The sequence below is a fragment of the Carassius carassius genome, chromosome 12 (genome assembly GCF_963082965.1).
Source record: "Carassius carassius chromosome 12, fCarCar2.1, whole genome shotgun sequence".
In the NCBI taxonomy this organism is placed as follows: Eukaryota; Metazoa; Chordata; class Actinopteri; order Cypriniformes; family Cyprinidae; genus Carassius; species Carassius carassius.
Genome location: NC_081766.1, coordinates 3,321,975 through 3,348,453, shown reverse-complemented (window position 1 = coordinate 3,348,453; position 26,479 = coordinate 3,321,975). Strand labels below are relative to the sequence as shown.

Here is a 26,479-nt window from a genome sequence, read left to right as displayed (position 1 = left end):
ATGGTGGTGAGCCCGGGTGCGAGGGCCCTTTCATCGCTGCTTGCAGCTTTATTCTATTTGTTTTCTTTTTATTTATTATATTATTTAAAATCCCATGCTACCTGTACTGTGTTAACCTAACTGAGACTTGATATAGCACTTATATATCATTGCTCTTTTTGTTGTTTTTGATTGCTTCCACTGTCCTCATCTGTAAGTCGCTTTGGATAAAAGCATCTGCTAAATGAATAAATGTAAATATATATATGATGATCATTTTGATGATACTCTATTCATATTTATAAGTACATAATGGTAACACTTTAGAATAATGGTCCATTAGTTAATGTTAGTTAATTTATTAATTAACATGAACAAACAATGAACAATACATTTACTCTATTTATTAATCTTTGTTCATGTTAGTTAATGAAAATACAGTTATTCATTGTTAGTTCATGCTAATTCACAGTGCATTAACTGATCTAAACAAGCACACTTTTGATTTGAATAATTCATTAGTAAATGTAGAAATTAACATTAACTAAGATTAATAAATGCTGTAGAAGGATCGTTCTTGCTTAGATCATGTTAACTAAAGTAGTTAACTAACATTAACTAATGGACCATTATTCTAAAGTGTCACCCACATAATATTTAATATTATAATATTGAATATCATATCATGTATGTGTATGTATGCATGCATGTTTGTATGTACCAGGAGCCCCTTAAAAAACAGAACAAATTCCTTATGTGTTTTCACACACCTGGCAAATAAAGCTAATTCTGATTCTGATTCTAAAAATATATTATTATAGATATTATATTAAATATATATGTCAAATTTATTTGGCTGTTTTTAAAGGATGATTCTTTTTTTTAATTTCATAATAATACTAAGAATGTTAGAATAAATATAGTACATTTTTTAATCCAAATGTCACAATGCAAAATGCACAACTGTTTTGATTTTGAGGTGGGAAATGGTTTGCATCTGAACGATTTATTGTTAAATCATCTTTCAGTGCCCTAGAGAAAAATAGAACAAAATGGTAATTCTCACCTGAGATTTGGAGCCAAATTAAAGGGTAAAAGAGAAAATTGGCAGCATGGTTATGTTATTTTTACACAGTGATTGATGGATCTGTTAGTAAAATCTTTTGGATTCAGCAGTCTTTGTTGCATTACATGCTGGTGACACTTTTTGCACTTTTCCACCAAAGGCTGCATGCCTTTTATATTTTGGTTCTTGACAAGCTTTTTTTTTTTTGGTATCCTTATTTTTCAAGGTTCATAAAGTTAATTTCTTCACTGATATTGGGATATAAGTGTGGCTCTAAGAGCACACATTTTCAGTGGCCAAGCCCCAAACTTGGGCCATTTTGCAGATTAAGAATTTTTCTTTAAAAGAGTATTGTCCAAAGAACAAACAATGTTGAAAACTGTCCGAGTGCCAAAAATTTTCTTTTTCCATAGTTTATGTGTTTGTAACTCAAGAATTATTAAATATATCTTAATATCCTTTTTTATTCTGGTTCTTAATAAACTTTTCTTTGGATATCTTTATCTTTAAGGCCATATATGAGTCTATCCCAGAGAAATGCAGACCTGTAGATCCATAGTTGAATCCATTTTCAGTGATCGAGCACTGTAGGTCACTTTGCATACAGCTGATATGTTTTTACCAGGGGATGTCTGAAGAACAAATGTTGAAACTAGAAATGTACCTGTATTTATTCACATAAAAGCAATAAGATCTGTATTTTGATTCTATAAATTGTTATGAATAAGGAAACGGTCATTTAGCTTGTGCAATAACTTTATTTCTTTAGCATTTCAGAAATGTACATCTATTCAAAATCTTACATTTTAATAATTTATGTTTTATTTAAACTGTTCCACAATGATTCAATCATTCAACTGTTGCAAACGCTAAAATAAACCACAAACATCAGTAACCCATATTATAATTCATAATATTTATTGTTGGGAAATGGTGAAGCCACTTTTGAACATCTGTTTTGAACATCCCCCTGAGGAACGCAGTGGTTGCACTTCAGTGCAGATCCTGCAACACACAGAGCAGGCAGAGTCAAATATCACATACATATTATCTAAAAAAATTATTATGAATTTTCATTTAGTTTAACTTGATGTACAAAAATAACTAAAACTCTAATAAAACTACATAGACAGACAAATTACAAACTAATAAAAATGACAGAACACACAACAAATTTACTAGAACATTAAATAAAATTCTAATGAAAACAGAAAATATATGATTATATTCAAATAAGTATAATAGTCTCTTAATGTTACTAAAATAACGTTTTGAATCATGTTAATGTTTAACCTTTTAATAGCATCTTTAAACTCACCGTAGTTCAACACCAGAACAAGAACAAGGACCACCAGCAATGTCTTCATTATTTTTCTTGATGAGAGCTGAAAAAAATAAATAAATACAAATTAATAATAATAATTATCAATAAGAATGGGAGAAAATGAATGTCATTTGGAAACAAGCTATCTGTTAATAATTAGTGCATGTCTGACAAATGATAAAACCGGCAAAAAATCCCAGAAAGAAAAAACAAAGTCAAATTGTAATGATTCAAAAATCTAGACCTTAAATCAATGCAGTTCTGTGTTGTAATGTTTTATAAGGCTAATAAAACTAGAAGCACAGAAAATATCAAATAGCATGGATGTGTATTGTTTTAATAGCTTACCTCACAAGTAATGCAGGATTGAGCGTACTGTATTATAAGTTCACAAGCACTTGTGTGTGTCTTTTATATACTTGTCATGTACTCAGGATTGAATAATTTCCAGTAATTCAGAAATTCCCAAAGTGTTTGAAACCTGTTCATTGTGTTAAAATGATGCCACAACATTTTCCCAACTGTGTTTGGTCATGGTTTACTCACGCATTAGCTTCAGACCATCAGTACTGTTCATATCATGTGCTTGAGCAAGATCCTGTTCTGTTCTGTTTTACTACAAAACACTTGTTTTTAATATGGCGTAAGTCCATTATGGAAATTTTCTTAAATATTGTCTACATTTGAGTCTCAAACTAAACTATTATGGTTGTGTCTTCCTCTTTCCTGACAATGCATTTACATGCACACAAGTTCAGTGTTATTTTTTTCAAACAGGTTTAGTAAAAATCTAGAATAAATTTAGAGATGAAACGATTGTCACTAAGAAAAATAATAGTACATTTCACAAATAATTACAAATTGCTAGAAATGCATTTAATTAAATGTGAAAAGTTGTAATAGAAAGACTAAAAAAGTATATATATATATATATATATATTTTTTTTTTTTTTTTTTTTTTTTTATTATTATTATTTTTTTTTTTTACATATACAGTAATCTTTGTTTAATTTACAATTGAATCTTTTTATTGTGTAAGTAACTTAATCGGAAACAAAATTTTGTTAATCATGGCAGCAAAACCTACATTTTTCTTTGATTATAATGACTGGCAGGAAAGTTTAATATTGAGTTAATCTAAATATAAAAGTTTAATGTAAGTTAAATATTAAAGTTGAGGAACACAAGAGTCAGATGGGACAGGTGATAAATATCAGGTTTGAGACTAAGAGAAATATTTGTATTTGTCTGTAAGAGGTTTGTTATGATATATTAACCACTTTTTCTGCTGTTTAGAGTCTGAATGTGTTCATCAAGCATTTACTGAATTTGAAATGTTCCAGTAAGTGTGAGCAGATGTTTCTTCATGAGTCCAAGGTCCGTGTGTGCACAAGGCTTTGTCTGTGTGATTTAGCTCTGCCCGTGGCTTAGTTAACTGGCTAAAAAGATGTAATGATCTAGCAGTGATTAATTATGTAACAAAAAATGTAATCAAAACATGTGATGTAAAGCTAATATGGCAGTCAAACAGCAGTTGCAGTTCACCATATTTTATTGGCTGGTTATTGGGATTTTTCTATGAGCACTGTCACTGAAAGCCAATGTTAATTGATTTTTCTTTGTATTTTATCTTGTTTTCTATACAAATATCTAAAAATGCATTAATCAAGTACTTTAAAATTAAAATGACTTCAAAAGATGTTAAATCTTGTTTTAGTATTATTTTGTTCATTTGAGATAAATAGTCAATTATTTATCAATGTATGTTGTTTATTTGTTTTACTTTTTTTTTTTTTATTTATAATACTTTGTTCATTTGCAGACTTTGTATTTTCTTAGTAATATTCAACTGGTATGTCAATAATATGCACTAATAATATTGCAATATATTTTAGTTTGTGATTCATTCATTTTCACCTGTAAATTATCTCCTATTGCATGTTATTGGTAATACTGTATATATGTTTTTAAAATATTTCACATACAAAAATTCTCTGTGAAGTGAGAATGTATGTATTTGTATGATATGTAGTAAAAGCAAGTAAATCACATCATCAACAAAAATACTAGCATGCTTAGTTTATTTTAATATTAATGACCACCTTGAAACAGACTGTTTTTGTAACATTGCACAAATAAGAATTTAATGTTAAAATGTTGTCTTTTTATATATTAAACAAAAAAAGCACATTTATAAACAAACATGTGTAATGTATCTTATTGAAAGCTGTTTTGTGAGTCATGCTGATTTATGGCAGTGGCAGATCAGTCGAAAGTGTTGCAGAGATCCTTCTGACAGCACTTGATGTTAACGTAAGCGTTCTGTTTCACCATCTCACACCCTGACATGGACATGCACTTCTGGTAATGACCGTCTGTTTCAAACACAACCACAAGACATTTAATGGTTTAACAAATTGTTAATGTCATGTCATTAACAGCAGCAGCTCTTAGTTATTGTCTGAATGATCAGACTGGGTTAATCACTCACATGGACTTCTGCGGAAGTTGGCAGCAGCACATGCGTCTTTGTCTGAGGGGCAGGTTACGGTGGTGACCTCACAGGCCCCTCCTGCTTTTGCTGGGACACAGTTCAGGCAGTCCAGGGCCGAGCCTTATAAACACACGGGACAATATTTGAGTTCACATTTCCTGTTTGTGCAGATGCACCCTTACATGGACATAAACCCTGTATGTATAAAAGTCTTTGACCTTGTGGTTTGGACCGTTTTTGCTGCTCTCATGTTGACATTTCAGACCTTTCATGCATCATGAATGATCTGAAAGTCAATTTTTGACAAGAAATCAATAATCACACACTGCTTTTGACTTCAGACCATTGCATGGATTTTGACTTATGATGTTCAGCATATTGTCTTATATTTGCTTGAAATGTATAGGGATATGAAGAAGATAATCAGTAAAAAAATTTTTTTATATTTTTACCAGAAATGCAAAACCTGCCCTCATGCTACATGCAATAGTTCAACTATTTCTTATTTTCTGTTGCTCTATCCAATCATATTTCAGCACATAAAGCATATGCATCGAATCATTATATTCAGTGCATAATAGATGATCTCAATACCAATTTTGACATCAAAGAATGTAAATCGTTTTTATATATTTATTTTAAATATATAATTATATAAAGATGATGTACAGTACAGTGCTTAATTTAAAACTTAATTTACTGTATTTCCAGACTTTTAAACCCTAGTGGTTTTTAAACTAGGTTATTTCAATAATTAATTCTACAGACAATATTCACTAATTACAGCAATACATATCAATCTGTAATTTGCTCATTTTAATGTTTCCGCATGTAAAGTTTAATATTTATGACAGGAAATCAATAATCACACTCACCGCCTGTCACGACCAGCATGAGAACAACAGCCAATACCAGGAACTTCATCTTTCTGGGAAACAAACCGAAGAAGAGAGACTTATTTCATTTAATATCTTAGGAAAACTGGGAATATAACTCTAAATATTATTAAAACACATACTCAACCAACCAATTGAAAGCAAACCAAAGGATCATAAATGTACTAAAAACAAACAATTACTGTGATTAGTCTGATATTTCCCAGAGTAGATCAATAAAGGTTTATATTGGGCTTTATGATGCATCTCTGATGTGTGCTTTAATGTATTGTAAAAAGATAAATAAAAATAAAATAAATAAAATTGTGTGTTAAGTGTAACTCACCTTCCTACTGCGTGGGACTGAGTGAAACTGTTCTTCTTCTGTCTGTATTTCTATATGAAACCTCACCTTTATCCTACAGTTTCTTATCAGCTACCTCCTCTCTCCCTTTTTCTTTCTGCAAACAAACCAAGCCCTGTCATATGCAGCACAGTAAAATCAATGGGCTTGACACAGGAAAATGAAAAATATTTCTCTTTTTTTATGTGTGTAACTTTGTGTGTTTGCAGGGTGTTGTGCAGTGTTGTAATCGCATGTATGCAATTTCCTTCCTGCAGGTCCCAGCTGGGGTCATGAAGACGAACAAACAGATGATAGATAGATAGATAGATAGATAGATAGATAGATAGATAGACAGACAGACAGACAGACAGACAGACAGACAGACAGACAGACAGACAGACGATGATAGATAGATAGATAGATAGATAGATAGATAGATAGATAGATAGATAGATAGATAGATAGATAGATAGATAGATAGATAGATAGATAGACAGACAGACAGATGATAGATAGATAGATAGACAGACAGACAGACAGACAGACCGATGATAGAAAGATAGATAGATAGATAGATAGATAGATAGATAGATAGATAGATAGATAGACAGACAGACAGACAGACAGACAGACAGACAGACAGACAGACAGACAGACGATAGATAGATAGATAGATAGATAGATAGATAGATAGATAGATAGATAGATAGATAGATAGATAGATAGATAGACAGACAGACAGACAGACAGACAGACAGACAGACAGACAGACAGACAGACGATGATAGATAGATAGATAGATAGATAGATAGATAGATAGATAGATAGATAGATAGATAGATAGATAGATAGATAGATAGATAGATAGATAGATAGATAGATAGATAGATAGCTGTGATCTTCAGCTGTGTTGTGTTTTGACCGTGTTCCAGCAGCAGCAGTCGTTCTCACACCCAAACACTGACAGTAAATCAGAGCTTTAACACAATTGATTGTGCCATTGTGCATCTCACCCTCCTGAACTCCGATATCAGCAGAGCAGTGTAAGAGAAACTGTCCATGATGCAGAAACTGCTAAGCTCTCTATTGTGCCACTTTTGTGGGCAAAACATCGCGATAACACCTCAGAGCCTATAGGCCACATATATCAGACAGTCCGGATTTTTCCCTCCGCTTGCTCTCTCTCTATTTTTCTCGCTCTCACTCCACTGGATAGTTGCTCAGGATCCAGGCAGGGAACGATGTCACAATATTCAGGGAAGGTGAGAAGTATATTTCAGGGAATATGGTCTGTCGTCTGCTGAAACAGTTTCATAAATATACTGTACTTTTGAAATATGTAATAGATATTTGCATACTAATATAAAAATACATAATACATTTTTTTTGCATAGTTTGCAATTTGCACAACTGTAGTTTGTAGTTTTGTATGTACACATGCATATCTACAATACCAGTAAAAGCATCTCATTCACCAAAATTAATGCACTCTTAAATTAATGCATATATTTATATGAAATATCTCAGTGCATGCATTCTGTGCTGCAGAACACAACAAAAACAATAAGTACACATTTTTACCTGTTCTGTCAATATGTTTACGGGCCTACACTATAATAATAATAATAAATTAAACTTTTTTTTACATGTACATTAAGTCATTTTGCAGATGCTTTTATCCAAAGCGACTTACAATCGGGAATATATACAAGTAAAATACATAAAGTAAAATAAATAAATAGCTAAATAGCTATTTTTATGAAGAAACATGGATCAAATTTTTTATTTTTATTTGCACTAATAGCTGGAAATTATAATGATGGAAATATATATATATATATATATATATATATATATATATATATATATATATATATATATATATATATATATATATATATATATATATATATATATATAAAATTTTTGCTTGGAACATTATTTTTTTTATGATTTTCAGCCCATTCTAGCGGATGCTTTCCTGATTATCATAAACTATTTTTGCAATTTTAACTAAGCAGCCTGATAGATAACTTTACCGTGGTGAAAGATTATAAGAAAAAAAATCTGAATTTTATGTCTTGACAAACTTCAAGGCATAAAAATGCATGTGCATTACAAACAAATGAAAGACTTTACATTTTATGCAACATTGAGCCTGGCGATGTCAACTTGTAGCTGTTTATTTTTGGACTTATTCTTAGGAATCAAACTGTGATCTTGATTATGATCTTGAGTTTACCTTCAAATATGATGAAATGTAGATAATGCCAAGGTTTAATGCCAAGATGGAGTAAGAAACTTCACAAGATGGAAAGTGTTCACAGCGTGATGCTGATTAATGAATCTCACACTGTGAACTCATGTAGTTTCACTTTCACAGAGTCTGTTACACCACCGGTGACTGTAGTTGAATCAAAAACCTCAATAAATCAAGAGTTTTTCCTGTGATTGGCACTAAATCAAGCCTCCACATCTTCCAGATAGTGTTCTACGAGGGGAAGTGCTTCACAGGCCAGAGGCTGGAGGTGTTTGGCTACTGTGAAAACTTCCAGGACCGTGGTTTCATGAACAGGGTGAACTCTATCCGCGTGGAGAGCGGGTCCTGGGTGTGTTTCGACCATCCCGATTTCAAGGGACAGCAGTACATGCTGGAAAAAGGAGAGTATCCTGATTTCCAACGTTGGAATGGCCACAATGATCATATGGGCTCCTGCAAGCCAATCAAAATGGTGAGGATGAAAACACTTTATGAAAAGATATAGTGTACTGCTAACTACACTAAGAGAAAAATACGTCATAAAGTAAACGTCATGCCAACTTAAAATAAATATGAAATGTGAAATTTTGAAGTGGAAAGACTGCAATACTTTTTTTCTTTTTCTGATCTGTAAAACATACTCCAATAATCTTTGTTTTATTTACAACTCTAAAAAACTTATTTTCATTTTCTGTACTGTAGTTTAACTGTAGTTAAACTGAAACTAAAATTTAAAAATAAATAGAATGTTAAAATACATAAAAATTTAAAACTATGTAGACATATGTTTCAAAAAGATAATAAAAGTTACTAGAACAAAAACAAATAAAAGCAATATAAAAATAAAAACTACATCAAAATATTTAAATATCTTGATACTAAATTAACGCTGTGCATTACACTAATCAAATTAGATTATTTTGGTCAACAAGTATTCAATGCACAAAGAAAATCTGCATTCTGCAAACAATATATGCTATTTTAGTCTGGAAGTAATTCTGTCTGTCTGTCATGCTGTCAAGGGTCAAACTTCTGACCTCTGAGATCTTCTGTCTTGACTGTATGATTTGTCTGTGTCTGTCAGCATGGGGAGCACTACAGGATGGAGCTTTTTGAGGGTCAGAACTTCACCGGTCAGTGTGTTGAACTGTGTGACGACTGTCCCTTCCTCCAGAGCTCCGGATTCAGCAAGAACTGCCTCAACTCCGTTAAAGTCTATGGAGACGGAGCGTAAGTTCTGCATGGCCAAACATCAAACAATGTTTTATAAGGCATTCAAAGACTGAAAGCATAAAATATTCCAAGATCCCATAAATCTTGAAATATATATACATATATATATATATATATATATATATATAAAATATTAAAATTATGTTGATTAACCCCAACTTCAGCAAAATTTTAGATTGTTTAAAGCAATTAATTAGGTTTTAATTAGCATAAGCTCAGTATCTTTTCAATCAGTATGAATCTTCATTGCTAAATTATTTGCATCAAGTTATAAGTATGCAATATTAAAAGTATGCATTTAACTCATAATGCATTTGAGAAAAATCATTTTGCATTTATTGATTGAGAAATTGCAGCCTAAAATAATACAATATAAATGATGCACAAATGCAACAGCAGTCATTCATTTTTAATGCCATTCACACATGAGTACCAATTGCAAATAAACAAAATAAATAAAATGTTTCTTTCTCTCCATCGGTTTAGCTGGGTCATGTACGAGGAGCCAAACTATCGTGGCCGCATGTACGTTGTGGAAAGAGGAAACTACTGCTCATTTATGGACTGGCAAGCTGAGGAACCCAACATCCAGTCTATCCGCAAGGTGGTCAACTATTTCTAAACTTCCACATCCCAAAACTGCCTCACTCTCAAAAGAAATTCAATGTTTCAAAGTATACTTACCCCAAATGATAAACCAAATGAACCTTAACCAAATTAACCAAATTAACCTTTGATTTACATTACTGAAACTTTTTATTATTCAATTATGAATCAATTATTTGAGAAGAAAATGCAATTAGCAAAGAAATATTCTTGTATGTTTTATTTTGTATTTGTATTGAGGCAATGAGTTGAAATAAAAGTGAAGAAGTTGCTGTTCTCTTTCCCTCTTTGACATGTAAAAACACACTTTTTTTTTTAAAGTCAAGTCACCTTTATTTATATTGCGCTTTAAACAAAATACATTGCGTCAAAGCAACTGAACAACATTCATTAGGAAAACAGTGTCAATAATGCAAAATGACAGTTTAAGGCAGTTCATCATTGAATTCAGTGATGTCATGTCTGTTCAGTTCAATAGTGTCTGTGCATTTATTTGCAATCAAGTCAACGATATCGCTGTAGATGAAGTGACCCCAACTAAGCAAGCCAGAGGCGACAGCAGCAAGGAACCGAAACTCCATCGGTGACAGAATGGAGAAAAAATCCTTGGGAGAAACCAGGCTCAGTTGAGGGGCCAGTTCTCCTCTGACCAGACGAAACCAGTAGTTCAATTCCAGGCTGCAGCAAAGTCAGATTGTGCAGAAGAATCATCTGTTTCCTGTGGTCTTGTCCTGGTGCTCCTCTGAGACAAGGTCTTTACAGGGGATCTGTATCTGGGGCTAGTTGTCCTGGTCTCAGCTGTCTTTCAGGGCAATAGAGGTCCTTAAAGAAAGCATTCCCTGTTACCTCTAAACATATACAACCAAATATACCTGTGCATATTTTTCTCTTAATTCATACAAGAAGCCTTTTTTATTTAAGCCCGATGCAACCGCTTGAAGTTAGAAATGTCATAATGATGGATTTGTTTCTGAAAAACACAGAGCTTTTCACTTTACAAAATGTTATTTGATGCACAGGAGTGGTGTGGATTACTAGTGGATCATTATGATGTTTTTATCAGCTGTTTGGACTCTCATTCTGACGGCACCCATTCACTTCAGAGGATCTATTGCTGAGCGAGTGATGTTATGCTAAATAGCTCTAAATCTGTTTGGTTGAACAAAGAAACTCATACACATCTTGAGTGTCCTAAGGATGAGTAAATAGTGAAAAATTAAAACATTTTGGGTGAACTTTTGAACTGGCACAACATCTTTGTTGACCCTGGAACAACATTGTGATTAACCAATCAGATTTGAAGAACAAGTTTATAGATTTTGTGAAGTTTACGCTTACAATCACTGTTAGGTGCTTGTACATCAGTGTCATTCATCTATCATTTCCTCTGATTTTAAGGATCACTCATGGTTAAGGTTAGGTTTAGGTGTGGGGATATGGTCAAGACTACATTTTTTGAGTAAAATGTTGTTCCAGGGTCAACAAAATATGTTGACCTAGGAACACATCTAACTCAGCAATATCAGGACGTGCTAACTTTTCCTTTAATATAGATTTGACACCTGTTTTGACAAGATTTTGACTTCTTCTTTCTTTAGTTCACTTCACAGAATCTTCTCTGAGCAGCTCATTTAAGCTCAAAGTAACACAAAAACACAGTGGCCCTGTTTGCTTCGCACTTTGCCAAGAGTCTTTGAATTAGAAAGTTTGTGAGAGGGGAATATGCTGGGTTTGTTCGTGACAGCTGAGTATCCGAGATCTGGGGGAGGAATGTGACCCTCTGAAGTTTTTGTTAGTGGGTGGGACCAGGACGGACAAAGCCGTGACCTCTGGGGCCAAGCAGCACTATGGGTTTCTCTCACTCTTTGTGTCGTTGATTGGTTGTAGAGAAGAAACGAGTGACATGCCCAAGATCAGCTCTGACTACTTCACTAAAGTTTCAAAACTTTCAGAAGTCTGTCCAGGTCATAAAATAATGTGTTTTAGTTGCAGGTGACATGTTTGTATGTATTTGTTTCACAGTTTGAACAATACAAATGAACACAAATTGAACACAGACATTTACTTTAGTATAGTTTAGCTTTATAGGTTTTATATTTGAGTCAGTGGTAAAGTAGGGTTAATTTTAATGTGTTTTAAAATACATAATATAGTTGAAATAGTGCAGATGAGCACATCTGTAGTATTTGATTTTACTCATTTGTAAAAAGCCCATCAACTACTAAAGTGGTGTATTCGTTTATTGTTCGGGTTTTTGGGATCCTATTTTATTATTATTATTATTTTGAGTGGGATGTGCCATTACTTGTATCGAAAATCCAGTTTTATTTTATTTTAAATAATATAATAAATCAAGCACATTATTTGTACTTTTTTATTTTAATGTATATCATTTAATTATATATTTTATTTTATATATTTATATATTTTAAAATGGTGGACTGCTAAAATAGTATAATTTTCTTCAAATAGTTTTCTTCAAATATTAGACCATTTTATTATTCTTATGAGTTTTACATGTAACATGAATTATCTACAAAGTCAACACTGTTTAATTTTAATATTTTTAATTAAATGTAATTAATGTATTTGTTACTTTTTTAAGTAAACATTTTGGATACATTTGTATGTTATGTTGTATGTATGAAATAATTGTATTGTCTGTTATTTATTAATGAGCTTTGATTAGGATGTGATATTAATATTCTCCAGTAGCTCCAGTTTAATTTTAAGGTAATTTTAAATAATGCAATGGCAGAAATATCATTAAATTATTACATTTACATTTAGTCATTTAGCAGACGCTTTTATCCAATGCAAATATACTGTACTTATCCAGAGTGAGCAAAAGGGCTGGCAAAATAACTCTGGACCCCTCACATCCAGCACACTTCCTCTTTGGACTGTTGGCATCTGGTCGACGCTACAGAGCACTGAGCACCAGAACGACCAGACACAGGAACAGTTTCTTCCCTCCTGAGGCAATCCATCTTATGAACAGCTGATAATAACTGTGGAACACACTACACTATTTATATTTATATACACATACACTTATTTATCTAACACGCATTCTTAGTGTACACTTAAATTTTGCACATAACATACCTGTACATACATAACTGCTTTTTGTAATATATCGGCCATACATTGTCAATTTGTATAGTGGCATTCCTTATCTACGTATTTGTATTTTTTATTGTTTTATTATGTGTTTTTTGTTCTGTTGCTGTTATTCTGTTGCACTGCGGAGCTTCTGTCACGGAAACAAATTGCTAGTATGTGTAAACATACCTACCAATAAAGCTCATTCTTCTGATTCATTCTGAATATATATATATATATATATATATATATATATATATATATATATATATATATATTAAAAGTTAATATTATTTTTTCAATTGTATAGCATAATTTGTATTTGATTTAATTGATTTATTGTTTTAATGTACTGTAAATAGTTTAGTTGCAATTCAAGCTTATAGTATACGTTTATGAGTATTTCTCTTGACAGTTTTGCTTTCACTGGCCTGATGATGAAGCAGCAGTGGGTCCAGTGGCCCTGATGAACATCCGGGTTTCCCGCTGGCACCGCTGCTGTGGCTCTCAGGAGCCATCTTGGACGCCGTTCAGTATTTCGCAAGTCAGTCCCTCCTGCCCCCTCCAACTTCCCCTGCTGAGGGAAGAAACACGGACCCACAAAAGGGTGCTTCGCTTCTGCTCCAAGCGTCCAAACTCAGGCTCGCACCGAGAGCTCGTCCATGCTGCTCCTCTTGCTGCCCGGTCAGAATGAAATGCTGGATGTTTGCGGCAGCAGGGACCTTCTTTCCGAGCGGCGCGCTTCTGAGCGATACATTGTTGTTGTGAAGAGCTCGTGTTGTTATTGTAGCGCTGAAGAATTGCGCGCAGGCCTTCGCGTTCATGTGTTTCATTTCATTCTTAAATGCTTTCACGGCATAAAGGACGACATTTATCGCCAGGATCCTCGAAGGAAGGAACATGTTTGTTACCTGGCTGACTTTTGCACTCGTCTTGTGCACAGGTAAGGCGTGCGTTTACAAAAATTTGCTTCATCTTCAATCAAAAAGATAGTATCTAGTGTGGCTGGCTGTGTTACTAAACCTAGTCATGACGACTGTCTGAACAGCATGCTAGTTTGCAAGTGTAGCACTTAATGCTATCTATGTATGCAGCGCGCTAGGTTTTGAGACCCATCCAGAGTTCCCAAACCAATTGAGTGGTTGGCTTCAGTGTAACCCGAATTAATCAATCATTCTTTATCTCACTTGTGTGTGTTTTGATCTATTTCGTTGTTTAGGTTTGATCCATCTCTTGTTGGTTGGTTTAGAATAGTTTGTATGATGTTTCTGGTTGTTAAAGGCACAGAGAACAAAGGTTAAGCAGGTGGTTTGTTGAAACATTTGCTCTCCACGAAACTACTTACGGTTTCACCTCATGATTTCATGTTTCGTTTGGTTTCCCGAATTGGTTTGTTTTCATTACTGGTTTATACGACATTTTAGATATAAAATACTGAGCATTTATAATTTATCTAGATTGTTGCCTTATATATGGTCAGTGCGTTTAATCCTTGTTTGTGATCATTTGTGGAGAAACATCACCTGCCAAAAGTCACATTTATTTTATATTTAAAACATTATTATTATTATTATTATTATGTCATGGCAGATGAGGTGTTTGTTCTAAGCAGTGTTGCACTATAACACAATTTAAACAAAATTAGTTGTAATAAAAATACAGATAATATTTGATGTATCATGTTTAGTGCCAGTGGTATCCAAATGTAAAATATGTCCAAATTATTCTAAAATCATAATAAAATATACAAAGGTGAGCATTGGTAACGTGTCAGAAAGACAAAGTAAATAAAAAATAAATGGTTAAACAATAATGGGTTGAGCACTGAGTTGTATTAAAAATAGACGAGGCAAATAAAGATTAGTTAATATTAATAATACATTGGACTTTGGTTTAAGTGAAAAAAGGTTAAAATATTATTTGGGTTTAATAAAAGCAGCAGGCCAACTGGCATAAAAAAAGAAAAAGAGAATGAGTCTAAATAAATAAATAACAAAATAATAGACGTTTAGACAAGGTCATGTAGATGTATACACACACACTTATAGATATACTTTTACTTATATACTTTTTGTTGTTGTTGTTGTGCATCAAATATATTCAAAACTGTCCTTTTATGTTCCTACTTTAGATTTCACTTTTAGTCCAGTCTGTTTATTTGACCAGCAGACAAAGCATTGTGCTTTGTTCAGTTATTGATGTTGAGGTATTGAATTTGATCATTGTTTTATGGGACCAGTGAGGAAATCTTCTTATCATGAAAGCTGATTTGTAATGGAGTCCTTTACGGGTGCTTGTGAGGAGGAAACCCCCTCTAAACAAAAGAGTCTTTGATACACCCTCTAGATCTGTGTATGTGTGTGAGTGTGTGTGTGTGTGTGTGTGTGTGTGTGTGTGTGTGTGTGTGAACAAGGAAAGAGGAGTGCTGTGGGTTTTAAGTAGGGGGCTGCTGATGTAATTTGCTCTTATCATGTGACACACAGTATCAGTGACAAAGAAGCCATTCATTGATATATCAGTGAGTGTTTAGCTATTAAAAGCATGATGAACGCCATCTCATAACATGAGCTCTGGTGTTAAAGCTTCTGTAGCCCCTTCTCACTGATTCTGGGTGCTTTAGTGAGTAGGTGGGGTCACGTTTGCAGGGGGAAGGGTGGCCGGAGGATATACGTCAAATTTAAAGGGACAGGCTTTGTTTTTTGTTGTTTTTGTTTTAATTGTGTAATGTGCATAAATCTCCTTGCTTGTGTAGCCCATCAAACATTATGCGTAATCTGCTTTTTTTTGCTCCCTAGGAACAGAAACATAATAATTTTTAGTTAAAGTGATTAATAACAATGTACAAGCACTGAGATTAGTTTTGTTTAAAAAGACAAGAAAAAACATTATTCAGTAAGGTTAAGTGGCATCAAAAAAAAAAAAAAAGATAAAATTAAGTTACAATAAATTTATTTAAAAATAATAATAGTTTAGTGCCAGTTAATTATTTTTAAATGGCAATTGCTTATAAATTGCATGATGAATAAATACAAATAAAAACTTTTAATAATTCTAAATTTATCATTCAGTTTAATGGTGTCAGAAAAACTGTAATAATAATAATTTAATAATAATAATGTTCCAAGCATTGAGTTTAGTTGTATTAAAAAAACAAGATTTTATATTATTTATATAGTTATTATTTAGTTGATATTTAAGGGGTTGAGCTTTGGGTTGAAGAAATCAAAAAGACAAATAATTATTTGTTTAAAAAAAACAATAATAGTTAAGCTTCAGGTTAAGTGTCAGCTGTGTCAAAATAATACGGTTCAGGTTCAGTGCCATTGGTGTAAATAAAAAATTAATTAAAAAAAAGACAAATAAATCACATTATTTGTAAGTAATAATTGGCCAAAAAAATTATTAAAAGATTAAAGAAAAATAAAAGCTTGTTTCATAATTATAGGCTTAAAAAAGATTATTAATAATAATGTATGAAGCATTGAGTTCAGTTGTATTTAAAAAGACAAAACAAATAAAGATCAATTACTAAAATAAATATGTAGAGCTGTAGGGGGGAAGGGTGGTGGCAGCTAGATGTCAAATTTAAAGGGGAAGGCTTTGTTTTTATTTATTTTTAACAAATGCAATGAGCAGAAACCTTTTTGCTTGTGTTCCCTATCCAGCATTATATCATAATCTGCTATCATCCCCATTCCAGTCTGACCTTAGGAGGTCTTTCTGCTCGTCTATAATGTGGATCTTACGCTATGTAATCATCTCACATCCCTGACCCAGTTCTTTGTGCAATTGTGTGCAGTGATGCACAGGGTCAGTTATACAAAGACGACAAGATGTGCCTTCTGACAGCTGATTCAACATCTGGATTTGATTTGCTGGTTTTCTTAAAGACCACAGAAACTCCATTCACCGGTCTTAAATCATCTACCCATGAAGCCTGTGGTTTGTGGCTGTGTGTTTTGGTACGGAGGTTTGATGGCTAGTTGAACACACACTGGGGTTTCTGATGAGGGGGTTTTAAGTGTTTAAACATCTCATTAGGTTTTGATTGACAGGTAAATGTTGCTTGTCATCTTATAAAATCATTTGCGGCTGAAATGTTTGTGTAGTTATTTGATGATTTAATACCTAGATGAATCCAACCACAAAAGCAGCCACACTTTTAATGTCTCCTGCATAACAAAATATAAAACTTGTTACCATTCATTTTAAAAATGCACGAGCAAAACATTTTTCATTTGTTTTGCAATGCATCATTCGTTTATTCGTTATATATTATTATTATTATTATATATATATTTTTTTTTTTTCTTTTTTCTTTTTTTTTTTCTAATGCACATGTTTAAAGTAAATACTGTACATTAAAGTGATAGTAAAATGAAAACTGTCATTATTTACTCACTCTCATGTTTTTCCAAACCTGTATCAGTTTCTTCTGTTGAACACAAAAGAAGATATTTTGAAGAATGTTGACAGCCATTGACTTCCATAGTATTTTTTTTCCCATACTATGGCAATCAATGGATACCAACAACTGTTTGGTAAAGAAAATGCTTGTTTTAATCTGCTTCTATTCTGTGTTTTCTGTCAGGAGGCAGTCAGGCAGAGGTGGAGACTAGAGAGTGCGTCTATTACAATGATAACTGGCGGACGGAGAAAACCAATCAGAGCGGTTTTGAGAGGTGTGAGGGGGAGAAAGAAAAGAGGCTGCACTGTTACGCCTCCTGGTTAAACTCGACTGGAACCATCCGCCTGGTCAGAAAAGGCTGCTGGCTCGACGACTTCAACTGTTATGACCGGTAACATCAGAACCTCCTTTATATAATGGCACTGTTTGATTCCACTACCTTCTTTCATTGATATGGTGCCAAACAAATGAAGCACATCAATCTTTGTCTTCAAGTTTTGCTTCTAGATTGAAGAATGTTTTAAAAGTTATTTAATTGAACATCTTTACATATTACAAGCTTAATTGGATGTAATGGTCAGAAGTTATTTAACCATATTGTTTGACCAAGTGTGCGGTCAGTAAGATTTTTGAATATTTTAAGTATCTTATATCCACCAAAGCTGCATTTATTTGACCAAAAATACAGTAAAAACATATATTATTATAATTTAACTGTTTTAATTTTTTTATGTAATTTATTCATATGATGCAAAGCTAAATTTTTAGCATTATTATTCCAGTCTTCAGTGTCACATGATCTTCAGAAAACATTCTAATATGCTGTTTCTCAAGAAACCTTTCTGATTATCATCAATGTTGAAAACAATTGCGCTGCTTCACATTGTAAAAACATTATAAAAATTTTTTTTCAGGGTTCTTTGGTGAATAGAAAGTTCAAAAGAACAGCATTTATTTGAAATATTATAAATGTCTTTACTGTCACTTTTGATAAATTTAATGCATCCTCGCTGAATAAAAGTACTAATTTCTTCAAGTATTCTTCAAGTATTTTTTTTTTTAGAAAAATAAAAGTGCTTGGATAGCTTTGAAGGAGGAGAATAATAAGCTGATGTAAAAGATAACAGTGTCCCTTTGGTCAATGGCTCTGAAACCAGCAGTTTCCCATATTCACAGATCCTCTCAAGTGAATGTGGGTCACATTAGACACTGATCACTGAGGATTGTACACATGTAAACTGTTTTGAATTGCTGAAAATGATGTGTTTTTGCATATGTGCTGTGTGGTTTCCTTGCAGACATCCCAAGTTGCTACATTTAGATTTATTTCTCTAATTTAGCAATTCCTTCAGTGAAGAACTCATCAGTCAGTGCCGTTTTACTAATTTTAGAACCACCCCTTTCTTCACTGTTGTGTGTCTCTCTGTCTCTGTGTGTGTGTGTGTGTGTGTGTGTGTGAGCAGGCAGGAGTGTGTGGCAACAGAGGAGAGTCCACAGGTGTTCTTCTGCTGCTGTGAAGGAAACTATTGCAATGAGAAGTTCACACACCTCCCAGAAGCTCCTGCTGGTAAACCAGACAACATATGTCTCCTCACTGCCATGTGGCCCGTTCTCCAGGTTCTTTATATGAACTGTGCAACTTTGAATGGTTTTTAGCATTTAAATCCTCGTAATTGTCAGTGTTTTTGTTGAATTTGTCAGTTTGAATAAAGGAATCTGTTGTATGTTACACTGATTTTACCACGGTTAAGAGGCAAAGCTTAAATGCCCAAACTTCCTTAAACCATGGCCTTTTGCTTTTATGCAGTAATAGCAATATTATATAACTTTAGGTGATGGTAGATACAAGAGTTGGTGCATTGATGTAAAAGTGATGCTCAGCCAAAGCTGGATCATTTTATAATGGCTTCATGTGTTTTATTTTACACCTGATTATGTTCCTCATCTGTTATTGCTGATGTGTGTTTTCTCACAGTAAAGATCAAGCCTCCTCAGCCCGGGCCGTCTCTGTGGGGTGTGCTGGTTTATTCTCTTCTTCCTTTGGCCATTCTCTGTCTGGCGCTGGTGCTGGCCTGCTGGACGTACCACCAACGAAAACCACCCTACAGACACGTCGACATCGGCCAGGTCTGACAACTACGGATATCTTTCTATCACAGTTTTCACAAAAATATGATTCAAGCACACCTGTTATCAACATTGATAATATTCAGAAATGTTTCTAGAGCAACAAATCAGCATATTAGAATGATTTCTGAAGATCATGTGACACTGAAGACTGAAGTAATGATGCTGAAAATTCAGCTTTGATCACAGGAATGAATTACATTTGAACATATATTCACATAAAAAAATGTATAATAATATTTCACAATATTTTTTTTGTGTGTGTATTTATGGTCAAATAAATGCAGTCTTGGTGAGCATAAGAGACCTTTAGAAAACATTTAAAAGATTGTTATTGGGATATGCTTGTAGTTTTCTGTCAGATGAGTGATTGTTGAAAAGATTTTTAATGTATATTTTGTAGTTAGATGTAATTTAGTCCCAAATATCATATTTTTACCACAAAATGTCATTTTATGTCACTTTGATTAAGTTGTACTGCTCAGCAGATACTGTTTTTTTATCTGTGTTTTCGAATGAGCTTTATTTGGACTCTCTTGATCAGGATGCTGGTCTTCCTCCACCGTCTCCTCTGGTTGGCCTGAAGCCGCTGCAGTTGCTGGAGTTGAAGGCCCGAGGGCGCTTTGGCTGCGTCTGGAAAGCCCAGTTACTGAGTGAATATGTGGCAGTGAAAATATTTCCAATCCAGGTAAATATTCCATTCATGCACTTTGAAAAGAGGATCGCTTGTGTGTGTCTGTTCTAAAAATAATTTTGTGTGTATGGTGTTTGATTCTGAATGAATGTGTTCATTTACAGGACAAGCAGTCATGGCAAAACGAGAGAGACATTTTCCTCACCGAGGGTTTTAAACACGAGAATATTCTGCGCTTCATCTCAGCAGAAAAACGTGGAACAAACCTTCAGATGGAGTTGTGGCTGGTCACAGAATTCCACGAGAGGGTCAGTGAGGGCTTATTTTCCCCCAAAATGTCCCTAGAGAAATAACAAAACCATACTGTGGGGTGAAATGGACCAAATCATTTTTCAAATATGCACCAAATAAAAACAGTTGTGCATATAAATACAACAATTAATTGGTACTCAAGTGCATTAATTCAGAATGAATAAATAAAAACCAACAATAATCTGCACTTAGTCAAAAAATATAATTGCAAATTTAAAGAAACACTAGGCTAATGTTTTATACTTAACTTGCCATTGTGTGCTGTAAATATTGTTGCACTTATGGTAAAGTGCTTGTCATTATTCATATTTGTAAGTGTCATTGAATAATTTATTTAAATTTTAGTTAATAATTTGGTATTTTTTGTGTTATTGTATTTTTATTTTTTAAATGTCTAAATAGTGTTTTTTTTTTCAGGTTTAGTTTTCTTAGTACATCAAGCTAGTAAATAAAAGTAAATTAAAATGAGATGTTTTGTATATGTGCGTGTGTGTATGTATAATATATATAATTTATTCTTTTTTATTTATTCTTTTTTTTTTTTTTTTTTTTCTTATTAATTAATAGATATTTCAGTTCAAATTAATTTTATTAAATAAAAAATGGCACAATCCCTAATCCCAAACCCTAACTGTATGCATTGTAGGGTTCGCTAACAGATTACCTGAAGGGGAACCCGGTGAGCTGGCCTCAGTTGTGCCATATTTCAGCAAGTATGTCCCGTGGCCTGGCATACCTTCATGAAGACCTTCCTTATCGAGCAGAGGGACCTAAACCTGCCATCGCACACAGGTACATGAGCCAGAGCTTTTACAAGGGTGATGCAGATCTGGAAGGAACTGGATCTTTGAGCATTTGATGTGCACTTTTAAAATACATTTGTAAATATTAATGCTCTTGCTGTGTAGTCATATGCAAGAGGAAGTCTGTAGACAGTGGGTGATTTGAAGTTTGTGTTTTGCAGAGATTTCAAGAGTAAGAATGTCCTGCTCAAGACAGATTTGACCGCAGTGATTGCAGACTTTGGGTTGGCTGTCTGCTTTGAGCCTGGGAAACCGCCTGGAGATACACACGGCCAGGTGAGTGTCTCAAAGACTACATCTCAGTCCAGCTGCTTCTTTATATCCATGCAAAATATTTGAATGCATGCTCTGAAGTTACCTAAAAAAAATCCTTCTGTAAAATGTAATGTTTTTGAAAGACGTCTCTTATGCTCACCAAAGCTGTGTTTATTTGATCAAAAAAACAGTAAAACTGTAATATTGTGAAATATTATAACAATTAAAATAACTTTCTGTTGTAATATGTATATATATATATATATATATATATGTATATATATATATATATATATATATATATATATATATATATATATATATATATATATATATATATATGTATATATATGTATATATATATGTGTACACACACAATTTTAATGTAATTTATTCATGTGATGGAAAAGCTGTATTTTCAGCATCATTCCTCCAGTCTTCAGTGTCACATGATCTTCAGAAATCATTCTAATATGCTGATTTGCTGCTCAAGAAAGTTTTTTTTTTTTCAGCAATGTTTATCAGAAAAGTTGTGCTGCTTAACATTGCAAAACGAGTCTAATCTGTCTTGTACTTTGCACTGCACTGTAAATATTGCTGTTCTTATGATAAAGTGCTATGGTGTTAAAATATTATTAAATAAAATATGAGAAAGTCCTTGTGACGTTCCTTATTTGTATTTGGATCTGAATAAAAGCATCTGCTAAATATATGCAAGAAACATGAGGCTTTTATTTATCATTTAGCCATTTTAAGGTCAAATAAGTGTAAATTTGAAGCACATTAAGATGGTCCCCAAACTCCGAGTCTCGTGAATCACTGTTTGTGTTTTCTGTCCTGCCGCAGGTGGGAACGTGGCGTTACATGGCTCCGGAGGTGCTGGAGGGAGCCATTAATTTCCAAAGGGATGCCTTCCTAAGGATCGACATGTACGCTCTAGGACTGGTCCTGTGGGAGCTGGTGTCTCGCTGCACCGCCTCTGATGGTGTGTCTCAATTCTCAATCCTCAATTTACATTTCTGGGAGTAAGGTGTTGAAACCCTAATATTTGAAATTTGAAGTGGTTTTATTTATTGATTGACAGCTAAAATCTCTGCCTACATATTCAGGGATGTGATTTTTTTTTTTTGTATAGTTATGGATTTCCGTGTATTCTGACCTGAAAACTATGACCCTCATGAATTTTGAAATAGTTCTTAACAAACTGGAAATGTCGTGCTTTCTGTCACAGTGTAAAATGAACCTACACTAATTATTTATAAAATATTTTGTGATGAGAATCATTTATAAAATAAGACGACCATAAATATATTAGTATTGTAATTTTACGCCTTAGCCGATGACATAGCTGTGTATTGTGTGGGATGCAGCTAATGCTGTTGCTGTCTCACTCAGGTCCTGTAGGTGAGTATCAGCTGCCCTTTGAGGAGGAGGTGGGCCAACACCCCTCACTGGAAGACCTTCAAGATGTGGTGGTCCACAAGAAGATGCGGCCGGTTTTTAAAGACTGTTGGATCAAACATCCGGTGAGAATCATGGTCTCCCTGCAGTTTAACATTTGAAAATAATGAAGGCGGCCATAAATATTAGTGTTGTAATTTTACAGTTGCATGTTTTTTACAATGTAGAAATCCTTTCAAAGTCCGAGGCTTATTTTGACCTCTTTCTCTGTGGTTTGTTCAGGGTTTGGGTCAGTTGTGTGAGACCATCGAGGAGTGCTGGGACCACGACGCAGAGGCGCGTCTGTCAGCGGGCTGCGTGGAGGAACGTATCTCCACCCTCTCAAAGACAACCAACACCATCAACACGTCTACCTCGGAGTGCCTGGTCTCCATGATGACGTCCGACAGCGACACGGACCTTCCTCCCAAAGAGTCCAGCACCTGAACGCCCGCCTCCGAACATCAGGGACTGTGAACCACTGTGTTCATCACTCCAGTAAATGTGAACTTTGCTGCTAATTTGATCTCTGGATCGTCATGTATCTCATTTCTTCTTGCATCATTGGATCGCTTTCACCAGCACATTCATCTACTGTACTCCTCCAAGAGGAAGGCACACACAAAAAACCTCAAACTCAAGAAGACCGAAATCTCGGAGAGCATTCAGGGGATTTTTTCAGACTGCTGGGATATGAGCACACGTTACCTCATCGGTTTAAAAGTTGTTTTTTGCCTTCACTCCATGAATACCTCCATCCAAAATTCTCTACCCTTGGGTTTTTTCAAGATTACGCGACGATCTGATGACTGTTACACAACCTTCCAAGAGCACACAAGGTCCTTTTTGTACTCTGTGAATTTTAATGTAGTTTTAATGTACCCTTTGAAATGTCTCGTGGGATGTTATTTTTCGTATTTCCGACAGTTGTCTGGGACACTGGAAGCTGAGGGCAGCGGGACTGTTATGATACGAGTTGCCTTTCGGAGCGTCGGATTGGTTTCAATGTAGCATCTTGCTTATGTTAAAGTACCTGAAGTCAGACGTGCCATCATCACCGCTAGTGTGTTTCAGCACTCGTTTTTTCTGAGTGACAAGAGCTGCAGTTGAAGTATTAGTTCTGCGGCCGCGTGAAGACGGTTTGATTTCAATCACGGCTAAATGTTTCGGTACATCAGGAAAGTGTGTGATGTTTATCCACTACACTACTCAGGTAAACTCCGTGCATGTGATTGTGTGACCGCTTACTCTTACAGCAATAGTTCTCAGCAGGATGGTGAATCTCACAAAGAAAAATCTGGGTCATAAGTCATAAAATCGAAATAAAAAATATAGAATTATACAGTCATGATAATTTTGCTCAGTGAAAGTAAATCTTATTTTAAGGAGGAAGATTTTTTGCATTGCGGGATTATTTCATAGCTGTTTCATAGCACATTTTAGCATATCATTAGCATAATGGAAAACAAATATTTGTATGAAAAATATCACATTTTTTTTAACATTTATATTAGCGTAAGGAATTTGGTACAAGAAAACTACATTAAATATTTGTGCAGATGTGCTTTACAAATATATTTTTCCTTGCATCACAGTAATGAAAATAAGGGTGTATTTGTTTTTTGTTTTTTACTAATATGAATTGTTTTCTAATATATAACGTTGCAATTTAAAACAAATCAAAATTATCTTTGTATTGGCTTTATTCTCTTTATGCAGCATTTCATTTTGTAGAAAATAAAGCTTTAGTGACGATGCATATTATCATTACTGTAATGCAAAAAAAAAAAATTACAGTGTTGTTTTTTCCATTTAACTATTTTTTCTGCCATCACAGTAATGATGAAAAGGTTTTTTTGCATTACCATAATGAAAAAAGTGCTAAAATGTCATAATGTCACAGTATTAAAAACAAAAATGATAATGGTCCTAAAACAGGCGTTTACTAATTTAGCAAAAAATAAAGATCCTTTTTTGTGCCGTTCTAAAATGGCTTATTTATCAACTAAATAATGTCATATAAAACATCACAATGGTCCTGAAATAGGCTTTATTGTCTTTTATGCATCATTTAGTTTAGCAGAAAATAAAGTTTTTTTAAAGTCTTAATTAAGCAACAATTTTTTTACCAAAATTTTTTGCTGATGTTAAATACAATAAAAACTAACCTAAAATATATTTACAAGTGTGTTTTCTAAATATTTTCTTTTGCAGCACATTTATTTTTGTGCTGAAATGTCATGAAAATCTTATTCTCCCAACACAACATTTAATTTAGCAGAAAACAAAGTTCTTTTTTGGGCTTTTAAATCATTAATGTCATAATTAAGATGCAATTTTCTCCCCCAAATTATCATTACTGTAATGCAGATTTTTGTAAATTGATGTTAAATACAACAAAAAATTACCTTAATATATTTACAATTGTTTAACAATTTAAATATATTTTTTCTTGCATCACAGTAATAAGAATATTTTTTTCCATTACATTGAGGAGGAAAGAATGACCTGAAATGTCATAAATATTTTTACAATATAAAAAAATCAGACAGTCCTAAAATATGTTTCAGTCTCTTTCTGCATCATTCAATTTCTTATTGTTTTTGGGGGGTAAAATATGACCCAGGCATTTCTTGATTCACATCTCAACAGTGGCGATATCTCACGGCTCGCCTGTTTCCCGCAATAACTTCAGCGCTGGAGACTGAATGTCCGTAGTGCTGTACTCTTCAGTCATCTCATGACTTTATATCAGATTAATCAGCGTAACAATAATACCATCACTGAATCTCAACCGTCATGTGCTCAGTGATCAGATATACCTCAGATATTGTGACTTTTTATATCTAAAGTATTTTATTCTGTTGTGTGGTAGCAATATAATTTAATATCCAGCTGCTTTTCTGTGATTTAAGGAGATTTTCTTGTGTTTTTGTTTTTAACAGAAGGTGCTCGATGCGTTTTATAAAGTGTTTAGCTTTGAGTCAAGCATCTGCAGGTTCAATGGCTTCTGTGGTTCAGATGAACTGTTCTCTGAGGACATGCAACCCTTTCTTACCTGTGTTTTATTTAGTTTGTGTATGTTTGTTTGTGTGGTACATGTATCTTCCTCCCTCGTCTCCATCTTATCAATTGTATTAAGTTGGTTTTCTCTATTATCAAATCAGGGATTTGAAAAATAATTAAGGTATTGCAGTGCAAGTTGTGCAAAT

At 33.7% G+C, this 26,479-nt stretch overlaps 3 protein-coding genes and 1 long non-coding RNA gene across 4 annotated transcripts; 2 read left to right on the top strand and 2 right to left on the bottom strand.

Moving 5' to 3' along the window:
- Positions 1-2,010: 2,010 nt before the first annotated feature.
- Positions 2,011-2,919, bottom strand: LOC132154125 (uncharacterized). The gene is made up of 3 exons (XR_009437072.1): positions 2,718-2,919; positions 2,364-2,430; positions 2,011-2,050 (listed from the first exon to the last, which is right to left on the bottom strand). It is a non-coding gene; the product is annotated as an uncharacterized LOC132154125 (long non-coding RNA).
- Positions 2,920-4,435: 1,516 nt separating this feature from the next.
- Positions 4,436-6,251, bottom strand: LOC132154124 (CD59 glycoprotein-like). The gene is made up of 4 exons (XM_059562747.1): positions 6,085-6,251; positions 5,739-5,791; positions 4,861-4,983; positions 4,436-4,744 (listed from the first exon to the last, which is right to left on the bottom strand). The coding sequence occupies exons 2-4, from the start codon at positions 5,785-5,787 to the stop codon at positions 4,635-4,637; spliced, it is 282 nt and encodes a 93-aa protein (XP_059418730.1). The 5' UTR covers positions 5,788-5,791; positions 6,085-6,251; the 3' UTR covers positions 4,436-4,634.
- A 962-nt stretch (positions 6,252-7,213) lies between these two features.
- Positions 7,214-10,218, top strand: LOC132154123 (gamma-crystallin N-A). Its single transcript, XM_059562746.1, has 4 exons — positions 7,214-7,346; positions 8,568-8,816; positions 9,429-9,574; positions 10,064-10,218. The coding sequence occupies exons 1-4, from the start codon at positions 7,326-7,328 to the stop codon at positions 10,197-10,199; spliced, it is 552 nt and encodes a 183-aa protein (XP_059418729.1). The 5' UTR covers positions 7,214-7,325; the 3' UTR covers positions 10,200-10,218.
- A 3,547-nt stretch (positions 10,219-13,765) lies between these two features.
- On the top strand, positions 13,766-24,316 carry LOC132154481 (activin receptor type-2B-like). The gene is made up of 11 exons (XM_059563048.1): positions 13,766-14,231; positions 17,880-18,087; positions 19,160-19,263; positions 19,672-19,823; positions 20,368-20,511; positions 20,622-20,765; positions 21,416-21,561; positions 21,734-21,848; positions 22,674-22,812; positions 23,223-23,353; positions 23,511-24,316. The coding sequence occupies exons 1-11, from the start codon at positions 14,189-14,191 to the stop codon at positions 23,712-23,714; spliced, it is 1,530 nt and encodes a 509-aa protein (XP_059419031.1). The 5' UTR covers positions 13,766-14,188; the 3' UTR covers positions 23,715-24,316.
- The last annotated feature ends 2,163 nt before the right edge of the window (positions 24,317-26,479 follow it).

Coding starts and splice junctions, on each gene's coding strand:
- LOC132154124 (XM_059562747.1), bottom strand. CDS start 5,787: ATGAAGTTCCTGGTATTGGCTGTTGTTCTCATGCTGGTCGTGACAGGC. Junction 4,984..5,738: donor CATGCTGGTCGTGACAGGCG/GTGAGTGTGATT, acceptor TGTGTTTATAAG/GCTCGGCCCTGGACTGCCTG. Junction 4,745..4,860: donor CAACTTCCGCAGAAGTCCAT/GTGAGTGATTAA, acceptor TGTTTGAAACAG/ACGGTCATTACCAGAAGTGC.
- LOC132154481 (XM_059563048.1), top strand. CDS start 14,189: ATGTTTGTTACCTGGCTGACTTTTGCACTCGTCTTGTGCACAG. Junction 14,232..17,879: donor TGCACTCGTCTTGTGCACAG/GTAAGGCGTGCG, acceptor GTTTTCTGTCAG/GAGGCAGTCAGGCAGAGGTG. Junction 22,813..23,222: donor TCGCTGCACCGCCTCTGATG/GTGTGTCTCAAT, acceptor TGTCTCACTCAG/GTCCTGTAGGTGAGTATCAG.
- LOC132154123 (XM_059562746.1), top strand. CDS start 7,326: ATGTCACAATATTCAGGGAAG. Junction 7,347..8,567: donor TGTCACAATATTCAGGGAAG/GTGAGAAGTATA, acceptor CACATCTTCCAG/ATAGTGTTCTACGAGGGGAA. Junction 9,575..10,063: donor AAAGTCTATGGAGACGGAGC/GTAAGTTCTGCA, acceptor CCATCGGTTTAG/CTGGGTCATGTACGAGGAGC.